The sequence below is a fragment of the Callorhinus ursinus genome, unplaced genomic scaffold (assembly GCF_003265705.2).
Source record: "Callorhinus ursinus isolate GAN/ISIS: 27379988/994484 unplaced genomic scaffold, GSC_fseal_2.0 scaffold1, whole genome shotgun sequence".
NCBI lineage: Eukaryota > Metazoa > Chordata > Mammalia > Carnivora > Otariidae > Callorhinus > Callorhinus ursinus.
The window spans coordinates 58,037,671-58,053,924 of NW_027397063.1; the positions used below are offsets into that span (position 1 = coordinate 58,037,671).

Sequence of the window (16,254 nt, forward strand, 5' to 3'; positions counted from 1 at the left end):
CATAGTTTGCTCCTGGTCTAATATAGTCAGCACATGGGCATATCTAGATAGGAACATACTAACCTTTACCATTACTTTTAAAAGAGCTTATTTCTCATCGGAGCGATTGGGAGAAGTCTTAAAAAAAAAAGTTTGAAAATTTCTGAAAGACAAAAGAAAGCAAAAGAGGGAGAGAAGAGAGAAGAAAATCAGAATAAAATAGGATTTCATTTCAAAAGAGGAATGGAGGCATCAAAGTGAAAAGAGTTCTTCGTAAGGCCTCTGTGGCCTCCTCTTACTACGACCAGGTCTTCAGGGGCCTCTCACACAGGCTCAGAAGCAGGCCGAGCCACACAGAGTACACTGGATAGCCACAGATCACAGAATGTTCAGGACCATTCCAGCTCCTAAAGGAGAGGCCTTTCTGAGCCCCCAGAAGGGCTGGCAGAGAGAGCAGATGAGAACAGGGGGTGCTGGACAGAGGGGATTTGTGAAAGTGACTTTTTTTTTAAGATTTTATTTCTTTATTTGAGAGAGAGAGTGTGCAACCACGAGCAAGGGGGAGGGGCAGAGGGAGAGGGAGCGGGAGAAGCAGGCTCCCCTTTGAGCAGGGAACCCAATGCTGGGCTTGATCCCAGGACCCTGAGATCATGACCTGAGCTGAAGGCAGACGCTTAACCTACTGAGCCACCCAGGTGCCCCTCTGAAAGTGACTTCTAATGGTCACATGTAAACAGGATCCTGGACCTTCCTATCCAGAGCTAATCCCCTGGTTGCAAGGCATATATATCCATTTGGCAAATTTGAAAGAGGAATTTAGTAATGAAGGATTTGAGTTTAAAAGTAGAGCTCCCAAGAGTCTGCCAAAGAAAGGTAGAAGAGAGTGATCACTAGATAGATAAATCCCCTGGCTGGGAAAGAAGGCAAGAAGTGGCCAATCTGGGGTTAATGGCCATTTTCTCTAGTTCACAAATCATGCATACTCTTTATAGATTCAGAAAGTTACCTTAGCTACAGAGCAATGATTTATGAACTATGATTCCTGGAATACTGCTGTCACAAGATGTTAACAATTATTATACGAGAAAAATTTCAGAGAAACTGAAGAATAAATTGACCTTGACAGGACACTATTGTGCATTTTTGCCTTGCTAGGTTATGCTTAGAAAGAAAAGTTATAGTGTTGGGAAAAAAAGGTTCATTTTGAAATTATTCTTAGGAACCAGATTTTTCAGAGCCAAGAACAGACTACTAACCTATGCCAATGCAGATTAAAAGAATTGTTACGATAGTCTAGCAGCGGTTCTCAAACTTGAGTGTACATTAGATACAGAGCTTGTTAAAACCAGATTGCTCGACCCACCCCCAGAGTTTCTAATTCAGTAGGTAAGGGTGGGATGCAGGAATTTGTATTTCTAACAAGTTCCCAGGGGATGATATGGCTGGTCGTGGTAGTCCAGGGACTTTACTTTGAAACCCACTGCCCTGCACCCAGCCCTTGCCTGAAAGATACGAGAATCTGTTCAATAACACTACATATCTGCCTGAGATTTACCACATCGCAGGAAATCAATTAGATGGGTTTCTACCATGTGTGAGCGTATGTTGGATACAGCTTCAAAGTCAGGCTTATGGAAACATACATGGCTTTATTTGGGGGAAGGGTTACTATACTTTGAGATAGTCTTCCTCCAGAACAGCTGCAGGCAGGTGTCCAGGGGAGAGTCTTCTCAGGGGGGCAACGGAATGTAGCATGTTCCAGGATTTATGTTTTTAAATGATAATTCATGATTCTCCAACAAGTACAAAGTTGGAGAGGCCAGTTATCTCCTGACATTTCTTGCCTGGGGGACATAGTCCTTCAAAAATGGGAACAAAAATCAAAATGAATTTAACAGGGGGCAATAGTTCTTCAGAAATAAAATTCAGTTGGAACAACTGCAATGGGATATATCTGGGGATTTTTTTAGGTTCTGAAAGGACTATGAAAGCAAATGTATATTAGAAAAACAAGGAGAACCTAGATGACCAGAATGTTGATGCGAGTCAGCCAAATTATAGTGTGTGGACGGACAGAAGGCAACAAATATGTCCTGAGATCTGTCACAAAAGGGCTGGGACACAATGCCTCTCAACTTCAAGTCATTCTCAAGCATGGTCCCATTTTTGTTAGCATACTCTAGATAATGGCATGAAGAAGTTAGAAAAAGTTCACAGGACAGTAACATATCTCTAGAAAAATATGAAATAGCCCTCAGCAGAAAGGCTTGAAAGAAATTTGGGTTGTTAAGCCTGGAAAAAAAAAGGAAGGCAACTCTGTTGTGCCTTTAAATGAATTAGAGTTTTCTGCTTCTGGTCTTTTGCTGCAGTGATAAAGTAAGCAAAAGGAAATGGCCCTAATTTTTAAAATATTTGTGATTTTGGTTAACTTTAAGGCAAAATGTTCTTTAAAATAGGATGACGGGGGTATGTCATTTTTGGCCTTGGATTTTGCAAGAAGCTAATAGCAGTTGGGAATTTCATAGAACTCTTCCATGATTCCAGCACAGACAGGAGCGAACCTGAAGGAAAGAACTGCCATGGTCATTGAAACAGCCCAAATGCCCATCAATGGGGAAGTGCATGAATAAACTGTGATATATTCACACAGTGGGCTATTTATTATATAGCAGTCAAAATGATGAACTATAGTCACAGATAATAATATAGGTGAATCATATGAATATAATACTAAGTGAAAAAAGTAAGTCTCAGAAGATTACATATAGCATGATGCCCTTTTATAATGTTTAAAACAACTAAAAAATTTTAATGCTTCTTAAGAATACAGGTAAATACAACATAACCATATAAAAGGAAAACAGATGACTGCAGTGAAAAAGACTGGCAATATTCACAGGCTGGCAAGGATATGGATCAGTGGAAATTCTCATATACAGCTGACGGGAAGATAAACTGGTTACAACCATTTGAAAAACTTTTTGGTATTACCTACTAAGTTAAACATATACAAACTCTATGACCCAGCAATCCCACTTCAGGCATGTACTCAACATATTTCACAAAAAGCCATATTCAAGAATGTTCACAGCAGCACTATTCATTAAAACCCAAACTGTGGGGCACCTGGGTGGCTCAGTCGATTAAACGTCCGATTCTTGATTTTGGCTCAGGTCATGGTCTCAGGGTCATGGCATCTAGCCCTGTATCAGGCACTGTGCTTAGTGTGGAGTCAGCTTGATTTTCTCCTTCTCCCTCTGCCCCTCCCCCTGCTTGTGTGCTCTCTCTCTCTCTCAAAATGAATAAATAAAATCTTTTTTAAAAAACCTGTTCATTAACAGGGGAATGGATATATAACGTGCAATATAATCATATAAAAATACTATACAATAGTGAGAAAAAGCAGACCGTGGTTACACAAAACAATATAGATGAATCTTGCAAACATACATTGAAAAAAAGAAGCCAGAGGGGCGCCTGGGTGGCTCAGTCGTTAAGCGTCTGCCTTGGGCTCAGGCCACGATCCCAGGGTCCTGGGATCAAGACCCGCATTGGGCTCCCTGCTCCAGGGGAAGCCTGCTTCTCCCTCTCGCACTCCCCCTGCTTGTGTTCCCGCTCTCGCTGTCTCTCTCTATCAAATAAATAAATAAAATCTTGAAAAAAAAAAAAAAGAAGCCAGAGACAAAAGAGTATATACTACATAATTGCATGTATATAAAGTTCAAAAACATGGAAAACTGATTTGTGATGGTAAAAGTCAGGCTACTGGTTACCTTGGATGAGGATAATGACTGGGAGAAGGCATGAGTGGGGCCTCTGGGGCTCTGGTTCTATTTCTCAATCTAGTTTCTTGGATGCTGGCTTCATGGATGTGTTTACATTGTGAAAATTCACTTGTGTATATGTCTTGATGTCTTATATTTCAATTAAAAGTTTGAGAGAGAAAAGAGAAAAGGGAGGTAAAAATTTTATTTAAAAAGAATGGAAGATATGAAGAAATAGTACCCATAAGCATATTTTTCAAAATGTATTTCAAAGTATATATAGTATGACTAGATAGTAAAATCATTTTTGCAATGTTTTACCTTCATGTTTAATGTTTATGTCTATTTACATAGCCATCCTTTTATTTTTTCTTCCTTAGGCAACCTTATTTTTATTATGAATTTATGTGGGATAAGGAAAATTTAAATAAGCATATCCCAACCTTTTTTTTTTAAGATTTTATTTATTTATTTGACAGAGAGAGACAGCGAGAGAAGGAACACAAGAAGCAGGGGGAGTGGGAGAGGGAGAAGCAGGCTTCCTCCTGAGCAGGGAGCCTGATGTGGGGCTCGATCCCAGGACTCTGGGATCATGACCTGAGCCGAAGGCAGACGCTTAATGACTGAGCCACCCAGGCACCCCATATCCCAACTTTTTCAATAATGTTTTGCAGTAACATCTTTTCTGATTTAAAAAATAATACCTTTTTTTAAGTTTCAAAAACAAAAATCAAAACAGGAAAGAAATCCATAATTCTACCACTGAGAACAAATCACTCAACATTTTGATGTGTATCCTCCCAGTCTTTATCATGATTTAAAAAGATTTTTTAAAGCAGGGGTTGGAGGGGATGGAGAGGAAAGCAAAGAAGTGATGAACGTGTGGTTCAGGATGATGTTTCTTTGGTGGGAAAGACGCAGGAGCTCAGGATGCAGGAGGGGAACCTACAGGTAGGGTACTACTATTGTTCTTTGGGATGCTTATTCACTATTAAAAATAACTTAGAAATAAAGAAATAAAAGTGGGTGAAGGTGGTCAAAAGGTATAAACTTCCAGTTACAAAATAAATAAGTCATCAGATGTAATGTACAACATGGTGACTATAGTTAATAATACTGTATTGTATATTTGAAAGTTGCTAAGAGAGTAGATCTTAAAAATTCTCATCACAAGGAAAAAACTTGTAACTATGTGTGGTGATGGATGTTAACTAGACTTATTGTGGTGATCATTTCACAATACACACAAATATCAAATCATTATATTGTGCACCTGAAACTAATACAATGTTATATGTCAATTCTATCTCAATAAAAAAAGTAAAAATATCTCCAGACAATACCAGAGAATCAATGAGCAATGGAGCTAATAAATAATAAAGGAACTCTCAGTTAGGTATCAATATATATAATCAACATACAAAAATCAACAGCTTCCATAAACACAAATAATAATCAGCTAGAGGACATAATGGTAAAGAAAACCCCATTTATAATAGCAACAAAGATAATTAAATACTTAGGAATAAATTTAACAAAAATGTTCAAAACCAATGAGAGGAAACACTCTTGAAAGACACGAAATTAGACTTGAAACAAAAGGAAAGGCATCCTTAAAGTGCTTGGATAAGATAACTCAACACCATAAAGATGTCAATATAACACAATCCCCATAAAAATATCTACAAGCTTTTTTTATGGAGCTGGACAAGTTGATGCCAAAGTTTATAAGGAAAAGCAAGCATGCAGGACTAACCTAGAACACACTAAGAAATAAAAACTATAAATGTAGACTAGTCCTACCAGGTATTAAACTATACTATGCGTCCCCATCATTAAAACAGGGTCCTACTGGGACATCTGCATGGCTCGGTAGGTTAAGAGTACGACTCTTCATCTCAGCATAAGTCTTGATCTCAGGGTCGTGAGTTCAAGCCTCATGGTGGGTTTCATGTTGGGCGTGGAGCCTACTTAGAAACAAAAACAAAAACAGGGTGTTGCTGCCACTGCCCATAAGAACAGCCACACAGACAAGAATAGAATAGGTAAAGGTGGCATCTTCAACCACAGAAGCAAAGATGGGCTATTTATTTTCTTATTTATTTTAAGATGAGCTTTTTAATAAATGTTGCTGGCACAACTAGGTAGCCACTTGGAAACAAAGGTAAAACCAGACCCATATCTCATACCAATACACAGAAATAAACTCCACACTGATCAGGAAACTAAATGTAAAATAAATAAATAAATAAATAAATAAATAAATAAATAAATAAATAAGGTAGAAAATAAATTAATAAATTAAAGTGGAAAAAATATGGTGAGCTCCTCTATAAACTCAGTGTAGGGAAAAGCTTTCTAACATTAATTCAAAATCCAGGGGCAATAAGGGAAATAATTCATAAATTTGACCACATAAAAATGTTTTTTAAAGTTGCATGGTAAAATAAAGTCAAATAACTGCCAAATTAGATGAAAATATTTGTAGCATATCTCACAGCTTAAGGTGTGGTATTAGCTTAAGGGCTAATATCCACAATATATAAAGAACTCTTCAAATTTGACGGGAGAAAGCCCAAAACTCTGATAGAATAATGGGAAAGATACAGGAACAGAAAAAATGTTTCATAAATAAAAATAAAAATAACTTAAATTAAAATGGAGCAGGCACGGACCAATGGTGAGGATATCTCACCAACCAAGGAATATGATTAATCCAACTCTATGCATCTAAGGGCCAGTTAAAACTCCAGGAATTCCCATAATAGTTTTTATGCTGAAAATGAAAGTAAGTTTTGTCTCCTAAAAACCTAAAATGCTATTATTAAGACAACACTAGGGTGCACTGACAAATCAGAGGAAACAAGAAAATGACTTCCCTTCCCTTTCATTGCTGAATGTCACACAGGTTTTTCTGTGGGTTCTGAATTCCAACTCTTACACTTGATAAGAGTGGCCACCATGATCCAAACACGGAGGTGTCAGAAGGTTTCAGTGTGAACCAGTTATGCTTCCCAGGTCCCTTCTACCTCTAAAATTCCACATTTTATTTTTTATTTTTTTAATTATGTTCAATCAGCCAATACATAGTACATCATTAGTTTTTGATGTAGCGTTCAACGATTCATTAGTTGCATATAACACCCAGTGTAGATTGATGACCTGGTCTCCCAAAACAGCTGCTAAAATCTACCCACTCAGTTCCTGAGGCAAGAATGGCTTTCCCAGACCCCCTCCTCCTAACTGCACAGGGAGTCTTCTCTGGGGACGCTTCTTATTCCCCATAGCAAAACCCCCGATATATGTTTGTTTTTGTGTTTATATTAACTCTATCATTGCTTATACAAATGAAAGATGTAATAGGGTGAGGAAATGGGGGTGAAATAAGCACAGGAAGAAAAAGTGGTATGTTGAGTAATGTTAGAACACAAAAATGCACTCTTTGGTTTCTATGTTATCTAGAACTGGGCGTCAAATTTGCCTTCAGCTTTCCTAGCAGGCGGAGCAGAGAGGGAAACGGGAGGAAAGAGAAGATTCATAATGCCCATAAAATAACTGGGGCCAGTTTTTCCAAAGACCGTATTTCCATTTGCGTGGAGCTGTGTCCCAACAGTATGTTGCAACGGGCTTCCTCTACTAGCCCATGGGAGCCAATGGTTACATAGCAAGGAGTTTTGCAAGTTGGTTGTTAAATCACTGGTAGCTTGAAATCTGCCGTGGTGGGAATATTCAAATACATTACAGATATACAAATCAGGTCATTTTTTCTTTCATTTTTTTTCCTTCTCTCTCTCTCTCTCTCTTTTATTTTTGCCTCCAGAGAGCCAGTTTACCAGCACACCCCTGCATGTTCTAAAGGTCTTTGTAGGAGAACACTATTCTAGGCCAGAGTTGCTGCAAGTGGGAGGGAGAGAGCCTTGGTGTACAAGCTTGCTGAGTGCCGTAGAGACATCCTGCAGGAGAAGAGAGCCTAAACATCTATGCCTGAGATCAGAAAATGACTGGAGTATGCATCAGCATTATCTACCCCCACCCCCTCAGTCCTTCCTTTCCAATCCTACCCTTTGGAATTTCATTCCTGGGATTACAAGAAATGCTATGCCCAGTGAGGGACAGACATACCTCCCCATTCAAAAATGCATCCAGAGAGACCGGGGAAGCTCCAGTGAAGGATTTTATGCTTTCCATGAGGTTAACATTTCCCAAACCTGTGTTTCACAGCATTGTTAACAAAAGTTCCATGCTGAAATAAATTTGGGAATGAGTGGATTAAAGTTATCTTTACTGCAGGACTTTTCAGAGCCTTTGGGAGGCAAATGTGTCCTTGTGGCACAGAGTGTACATCAATTCCCAAACTTACTTTACCCAAGGACACTGTAATAGCACATCTTGGGACACCAGGCTGAAAAACACCTGGCTAATCAGGGTTCCTTGCAGTTTTGCAAGGTAATACCAGGACATTATTCCACAGAAATATTTTTTTCATATAGGACTTGAAGCTCTGGCATTTTTTCTTTATAAAAACATGAGTTGCATGTCTTTGCTTTTCACCTGAATCATTTAATTAAGTCCAAAGGTGTCCACACATCCATCAGCAGAGCTTACTTAAGGCATGCAGGGAATCATTTCAGGACAAGAAATTTCTTAACTCATGGCCTGTGTCCCCAGGAACTCACTCCATCCTGTTTTGAAAACCAGGCATTGACAATGTCAAATCCCAAAGCCAGCACACATTTCAACTCATAAGACTCTACAGCAGAGAATAAGCATTTCTCGTCATTTTTTAACCTTGAATTTTTCACCTTCCCTCAGCTCCCATTCTATTTCTTTTTTTCTTTTTCTGTCTTTTTCCTTCTTCTTGAGATAGCTTTATAAACTCCTAAGATGGTTTACTGTGATGTGGGCAGCCCACATATATATTCATTCACCTAATCATTTATGGAGCCCCTCTGGGTTCTGGGCCATGAACGGGACAGACCAGGCCATGTTGTCACGGAGCTCATAGTACAACATTAATGAGTGTTCATTTCCTCTCCTACTTATCTCCTTTATTTGCTTTGTCTTGGTTCTTTCTCCCCATTTTGCTTGACACCCCATGCTGCTCCTCCCCACTCTTGTTCATCCTTTCTCCTCCCTTCCTTGATAGCTTTTTCCAGTGACTAACAGGAACCCAGCTCAGCTGGTTTTTATCACGCTCCTGTCCTTGCATTTTTCCGACTCAATTAAGCCATTACCAGGGCTAAATGAGGCATGGACTCTCCAAAAGTCACACCTGTCGTCAGGGAGATGGAGGGTAAGAACCTGTGCAGCTGGAGGGCGAACAGCAAGCCCGGCTGGAGGGAGGCAGCCGAGTGTGACTCGGCAGCTTATGTTCCCACCAGTGCTGAAAGAGGGCCCTCATTTTAAAACAAGATGTCCCTTGCTTTAATACAGAAGGAATGAAGTGTGACACAGACCTGAGGATGGTCACATTAATGATGACAGATAAGATGTCCCTAATTCTTCAGCAAATGCACACCAGGTGCATATAAAAATCCACATTGTGGATGTGTCCTCAGCAAGAGGTAAAGCTGTAACCAGAGCCACGTACACGGGTTTTGTGGTTACTGGTTGAACTTTCTCAGGTTTTTCCCTATTCACCCTCATTAAAATATACACATTTCACCTTTCTGCAATGGTGGCTTTGCACCTTACTGTTACTGTTCTTTATGATCAGTATGACAAAAGAGGGCAAAGGTTATAGTACAATAAATCACAGACAAATCAATGTACTCACCCTATGTAGATAAATGATTTCTACTGGAAATCAATTTTGGTTTCATAACCACCTTTTTTCTAGGCAACTTAGAATTTTTATGTCTGCAGCCTAGGAATCAACAAATTGTAGTTTTTGAGCTTGCCATGCCTCTAACTTACTGAGTGGTTTTATTTATTTATTTATTTATTATTTATTTCTGAGTGGTTTTATGTTTAGAGGTCTATGCTTCGGTTTTATCTGGTTGAAATGTAGGTAAAATCATTCTTCTCTAGAGTTACACAATTTCTGGAAATGTTAAAGCCAAGGGGCAAGAGCCAAGGTGGTTTTTTACTTTGATGGAAATTGAAATGTTGCAATGTTGCCTTCTAACCTTGCCCTTCTATCCTGTCAATTCACCCTTGACTCTGGAACTTTGGGGACAAATGCAAGTTCAACAGATATTGACACTTTTCAGTACCAGGTTCCCTGTTCAGTGCTGGGAACGCCACCCCTTCTCTGTTTTGTCCTACAATTGCCTAACCAACCCCTGGTTTTTACTGGTCATGCTTCATTCATTTTCATTCAGCAAATATTTGTGGAGCACATACTAAGTTCTAGGCATTGTGCTGGGTGCCAAGCTACAGGGATGAGAAGAGACAGGCCATACCCTCAGGAAGATTCTGGCCCCCACTTTGAATTTATTCTCCTGGCAGTTATCTCCTGCCTCTGTACTCCCTCAACACCTACTTCATGCCTCTTTCTAGCACTTACATCACTGTACCTATAATACATATCCTTGTCTCCTTTTAAACCATGAGTACCTTGAAGACAACAATCTCAACTTTCTCTCCTGGGTGCCTCGCACTCCCTAATGTCTAACACATAGGGGAGCTCAATAAATGTTTTTGAATGAATAAATAATTGCATGGATTTACAAATTAATAAACCTATGGAGCCATAGACCAGTCTGCCCTGACCTTCCATCCCACATCTCTTGGATTAGGAACTCAACGATCAGTCATCTGTTAGCACTACAACACTCCTCGTGATTTCAAGGACCTTCTAAATGTAAAACCAGGTGGTACACGGGTCATTTCTTCTTCCAAATATATTTGCCATTGAGATGAAGAACAAATACTAGCTTCAGCTTGTGTTTACAATACTTTTTGCAGGAGGGCAAACATGATTATATATGATTTAAATGAAATGAACTTATAGTAAGGAAAACAAATGAGTTTACTTGCAACTCATGGATAGATACTGTTAATATAGCTACAGAAAGAAGAAATATAACAATGGCTTAAACAAGCTAGAAGCTTTTTTTATCTGTCATGTAAAAGTCCGGAAACAGTCTGATACAGAGGTTCTGCTCCATGAAATCATCAGCTCATGGTACCATCATTCCCTAAGATAGGGTGCCTGGGTCATGATGGACTCCAACTGTCACCTAGACCTCCATGCAGCAGAACGAAGGAAGAGGGATGAAGGGACAAAGGACAAACACTAACTCCTAAGCAGTTTCTTGGAGGCTGCCAGAGGCACTTCAGCTTACATCCCACTGGCCACACGTGATTATAAAGGAAGTTGGGGAAAATGGTTTTTATTTTGGATAACGACATGTCCAGCTAAAAACGATTTTAGTGTGGCATAAAAGGAGTACAGACACTAGCAATACAATCAGATGTCTCCACTGCAGATACTGCAACTGAAGTGTTATTTGACTCTTCAAGGACTATTGTATTCTGATTCCTGCAAGCTGAAGTCACAATGATGAACTCCAATTGTTAATCCACTGTGCTATGATCACAGTTGGTACTGCTCTGTCACTATCAATGACACTATCTGTCACTGCTCTGTCACTCCTCACAGGAGTGAGGGAGAAGAAAAAGAGAGCTTTTGCAATAAGGAAATTAAGGGGCAGTGGGAGTCTGGGTAAGGCAGTGGCAACGGCAGTCAAAAGGGGAAGGCAGGGGGGAGAAAGATGGTAGAATCAGCAGGACAAAGTGGTTGGATATTGGAGGAAAGGGAGAGGGAGGATCTAGAATGATTTAGCTTTAAAGCAAATTAGGCCCTCGTAATTGGACTTAAAAAGGGCAGTTTGGAGACTGCATTAGACTGGTGGAGTTAACTGCTGTAAATTGACCTGAAATCTCTCCTTGATCTATTACTTCTTGCCATGAATTTTCTTTTGAATGGACTAATTAAGTTAATAAACTCCAAGTAGTTAATCTTTCACAAGGAAAATTTTACAGGTCTTAGTGACCTACCTTAACCAGTAATAATGTTCCCTCTCCTAATTCAGTACACTACTCGGGACTCCTTAAAATTCTTAGTTCTTGAGGCATTCTTAATTCAAGTGCCAGAATTTCTCACTTGAGTAAGCTGAATATATGGAGAATCTATTCCCCCATCTAGAAAATGGAGTTGGTACTGCAGTTGCGAAATTTAAAATACATTGGATGTTTAAAGGACATGACACAAGGCCTGGTCCAATAAATGCAAGTTTCTGTCTCCTTCCAAAGTGCTTTCTTTTTTGTATGCATTCATTCAAACATTTATTTAGCAGTTACTAGTGCAGACACTGGGCTAAGTGCTAGGGAGCACAGCTACATTTAGTTCTTGAAACCAAAGTTATAATATCTTTTTTTTCACTTCTGAATGTTGAGGTAAATTCTGATCCTCTACACCAGTGTGCCTGCCTACTGGACTGGGAGTTCCTGAGGGCAGGGAACATGCATATGTTTGTTACCTTTATATTCCCGGTCCTTAACACATGTACTTATTAAATGTATGAATGAATGCATGACCAAGGTCCAAGAAATGAAGCCAAAAATCTAAATGCAGGCCTGGAGTCAGAAAACTACTCCAGGTAGTTCTGGATGGATCATGGATGTTCAGACATTATTGGAGACAATTCCATGAATGTTGAGTGTCTGTGGGGGTACTTCTTCCACATGGGGCCCAGTAGCTTCTGCTAGAATGGCTATTGGAGGAGGTGGGGTGCCTAAAGGGCAAGAGGCAGCATGTGACAATGATTAAGGGTTTGGGCTCTGGAATCAGACATTTATGCATGTAATTACAGTCAAATATGAAAAATCTCCTAAGAGGAGAACTCCAAGATCCAAGATGTAAAAGATTATACCAGGTGGACCTGCCTAGTCTGAGGGTCCAGGGAAGGCCTCCTTGAAGAGTCCTGTAAGTTGCTCACTGTACAACTGAGGGGTTAGTGTGGGTGGAGATCCAGGCTATGCTCCACTCCCAAGATGGATGCCTTAGTGCAGGGCTGTGTCTGGCCCAGAGGAGTTCTTTCCTCCATTCACACAAAGGCTCCAGTTTGCGAAGCTACAGCCCGTGGTTATGAGCACCTAAAAACTGAAAGATAAATAGATGTTTTCCAGGCAAAGTTTAGGCCAGAGGGACCAAGGTGGGGGAACAGCATATGTGAGGTCTGGGGATTTTACAGAAGGCCTGGTGCACTTGAGGAACTGAAGGAATTTTGGGATGACTGGAGCATGGAGTTCAAAGAGAAGATCACCAAGAGTGAAATTGGATCACAGCTAGCATTTTCTGTGAGTTTACTAATTACACTATGTTAATGGCCCTCCATGCTTTATTTTATTGAGATCAAAGAAAATGACTTTACCAAAGTCATATGTTAGAAAACAGTGAAACTATGATTCAAAGCCAGATTTAACTTCAGAGCCTGGGCTCCAAACCACATGTTCCATGGCATCCAAAGATTTGCAAAGGCAGATTGCAAAGGGATGCAACTGGAGGCAGGAAAGCCTATTGGGAAATAGTTGTAGAAATCCAGATACAAAATGCTGGCAGGCTTAAGATGGCTTTGGAAATGGAAAGGAGTAGATGGATTCCAGAGATTTGGGAAGCACAATCTACAGGTCTTGGAGGTTGTCTGAGTATGAAAGGCAATGATGAGAAGAGGGAGGAGGCTAGGATGACTCCTTATTTTGTGTTTTTGTGGATGGTGCATCCTTTGCTGAGATTAAAAAACAATGAAGTAACAAGTTTGGGAGGAAGGTGAGTTTAGAGCCTCTCAAGTTGGAAACACCTGTCATCCAGGTGGAGATGGCCAGCTGACAGTTCAGTGCTGGCTCTGAAACTCAGGAGAAGCTGTATAGTTACCCAACATCAACATATCGTTGGTAATTGACCCAGAAAGTGAGTGAGAGAGTGTAGAGAAGAACAAAGATTTCCTAACAGAAGAACTTTTCCCCCGATCCAGCTGTTGAGCCTTATCAACACAATCTGACCTTTGATTTATCTGCATCCTTTACAAGAACTATTCCTCAAAGGTTTATGGAGTGTCATATTATAAACTGAAACCAGAGATCTGTGATAAGAAGGTACAAAAAAGGGAGTCTACCATAGTAAAGAATAAAGAACAAATGGCCTTTTCTGACTTTTTTTTTATTCAAAGCCAGATTTAAACATAAATAGGACTCATTCTGTATTTTCTATAAGAACATAGGTGCTGAATAAAATATCATTTATATTACAATAATGCAAGGAACTGCTTCTACTAAGAAAATTCCATGCATTATTCACGCAGAAGAATGAATGAATTAAAATCCAGCAACATCAGTGGAGGCCTTAGCTTATCAATGACCTCTTTAAAATGTGGCCTCACAACTGAACACAGTCCTTCTCCAATATTGCAAGTAAAGTTTTCTGTATCTTACATTAAGTGCTATAAAAATGAGACTCTAAGTCATGCCTTCCCCTCCTGCTACCCCTCAGCCTCTCTAAATGGAAATTCTAAGCCATGTCAGTTGCAGTCATCATAATGAGATGGGATTTAGGCTTAGCTGAATTCATTTTGTCTCTTTTCTTTTAGAAAGCATCGCAGACACCCTTTCCATGATGTGGCTTCTAAAGACTCAAGGACCACCCACCTTACTAGTCTGCAATGGGAAAGGCAGAAATGGATATTCAAACCCCACAGCCTCCGTTCTGTTATTAATCACTCTGTAGACATGTGCCCCCACTACAGAGAGTGAACCGCACCAAGGGGCAAAGTTCCAGGGGCCCCCAAACCACCAGCACTCTTGTCCCCCCCCCCACCCCCCGGAGAAAAAGCATAACTATGGCGTTTAATAGATGTTGTTTGATCTTCTTGGCAATCACCTGGTGCACTTCTGCCTATGGGCCTGACCAACGAGCCCAGAAGAAAGGGGACATTATCCTCGGGGGACTCTTTCCTATTCATTTTGGAGTAGCAGCCAAAGATCAAGATCTGAAGTCAAGGCCGGAGTCTGTGGAATGTATCAGGTAAAGAAAGGAGCCAAGTCAAAGAGTCTCTTCTCTTCTGGTGGTTGTAGAAAAACTGTACCAAACCCAAAGTAATTTTTTCAAACTTGGTTCTCTCTTTTCAAAAATGGTGATTGGTAGTCATGCTGAAATTATTCCACCACCACCCCTTTCTAAAAGAAATTTTTCAAATAGTAAAATGTCAAAAATGTTGAGTAAAAAAAATCCATGGCCTGCTGGGGTATGTGTCCAGTCACTTGGTAACTGAATTGTCATTGTTCATCTGGCAGAAGTGTTGCCGAATGAAAGACTAAGGACCTAGAAGGAAATTTACTATAGGGCTTGCAAACCTGAGTAGTAAAATCTCCCATTTACCTTAAGTGCCCTAGGTGTTAAGGTCAGTAATACCTGAGTGTTGGCTGCGTCACTCTCACTGTTTTTAAAAAAGGATTTTAAAGTTGAAAGAAACCTCAGTGGTTGGCATGATCCAGGCATCTTCAAAATGCAGCCTGCAGGATTTTGGAAGTCCTTCTTATAGAAGGCTGAAATCCTGCTGCTTAACACAGAATATGCTTGACACCAATGAAGAAAACACAGAATCTATCTTAAGTGTCTCACTGAACTCTCTCTTCAGCCATTGGAAGACAGCTAACATGTCCCACTGAATCACTTCTTTTCCAGGCCTGAGTCTCGGTTTTCTGAACAATTACTTCATGACATGATTTCTAGACCCCTCACCATTCTCATTGCCCTCCATCTAATGCTCCCTAATTTATCATGACTATGATACGGCATCTAGAATTAGGCACAATTCCTTCAAACAAGATCTGACTTCTGCAGAGTAGAATGGACTGTATATCACCTCCCATCACCAGGATATTGGAGACCATGACTGCACCCCAAGTTTTTACCCCATTTCTAAGAGAAAATACCACTTTCTCTCTAAGACTTGCAATGTTCAGAAGGGATCCAGCATTTTTTTCCTGCTCTTCCTGATTGCTGTAAAATGAAAATGAAAAATACAATTACACCAACAAAACTGATTTCTGTTCATGTTTCTAATGGAAGCTGGAAAATTAGATAACATTTTCACATTTTCTCATGAATACAGAAAAACTAAGTACAGAATTTCCATTATGCTGATTATATCCCTCATATAACCCATGTGGACAAATATCCTTTTGTTGTGCCCTACTGGACAGAGTTGTGTGTGTGCTACGTATATATGTAAGATCAAGCAAGAAGCCCTGAAATACTATATTTTTAAAATTATATTAAAGAAAGATAGCAAAAGCAGTATAAGTGTTTTATGTAAAGAAATATTCTATAATCTCTCTTTGCATGTTTAAAACAAATAGCTAAACCAAAAAAAATGATGGAAACATAAAGAAAATGACTAGGAGAAAATGTCACATTAAAAGTTAGGAACCTAAACAATACAGTGGAGTATAGCAAACTGTACTTCTTACCTCCTGTCATTGAGTCACTGTAACTTACCAGGTAGAG

General features: G+C 39.8%; 1 protein-coding gene across 3 annotated transcripts in view; it reads left to right on the plus strand.

The window, feature by feature from the left end:
- Positions 1 to 16,254, plus strand: part of CASR (calcium sensing receptor) — a 79,670-nt gene that overhangs the window by 34,613 nt on the left and 28,803 nt on the right. For all 3 annotated transcript variants that reach the window (XM_025868924.2, XM_073894279.1, XM_073894275.1), the window contains one exon: positions 14,336 to 14,769. In XM_025868924.2, coding sequence (XP_025724709.1) covers positions 14,585 to 14,769 — 185 coding nt within the window. In that variant the 5' untranslated portion in view covers positions 14,336 to 14,584. The remainder of the gene's footprint in view (positions 1 to 14,335; positions 14,770 to 16,254) is intronic.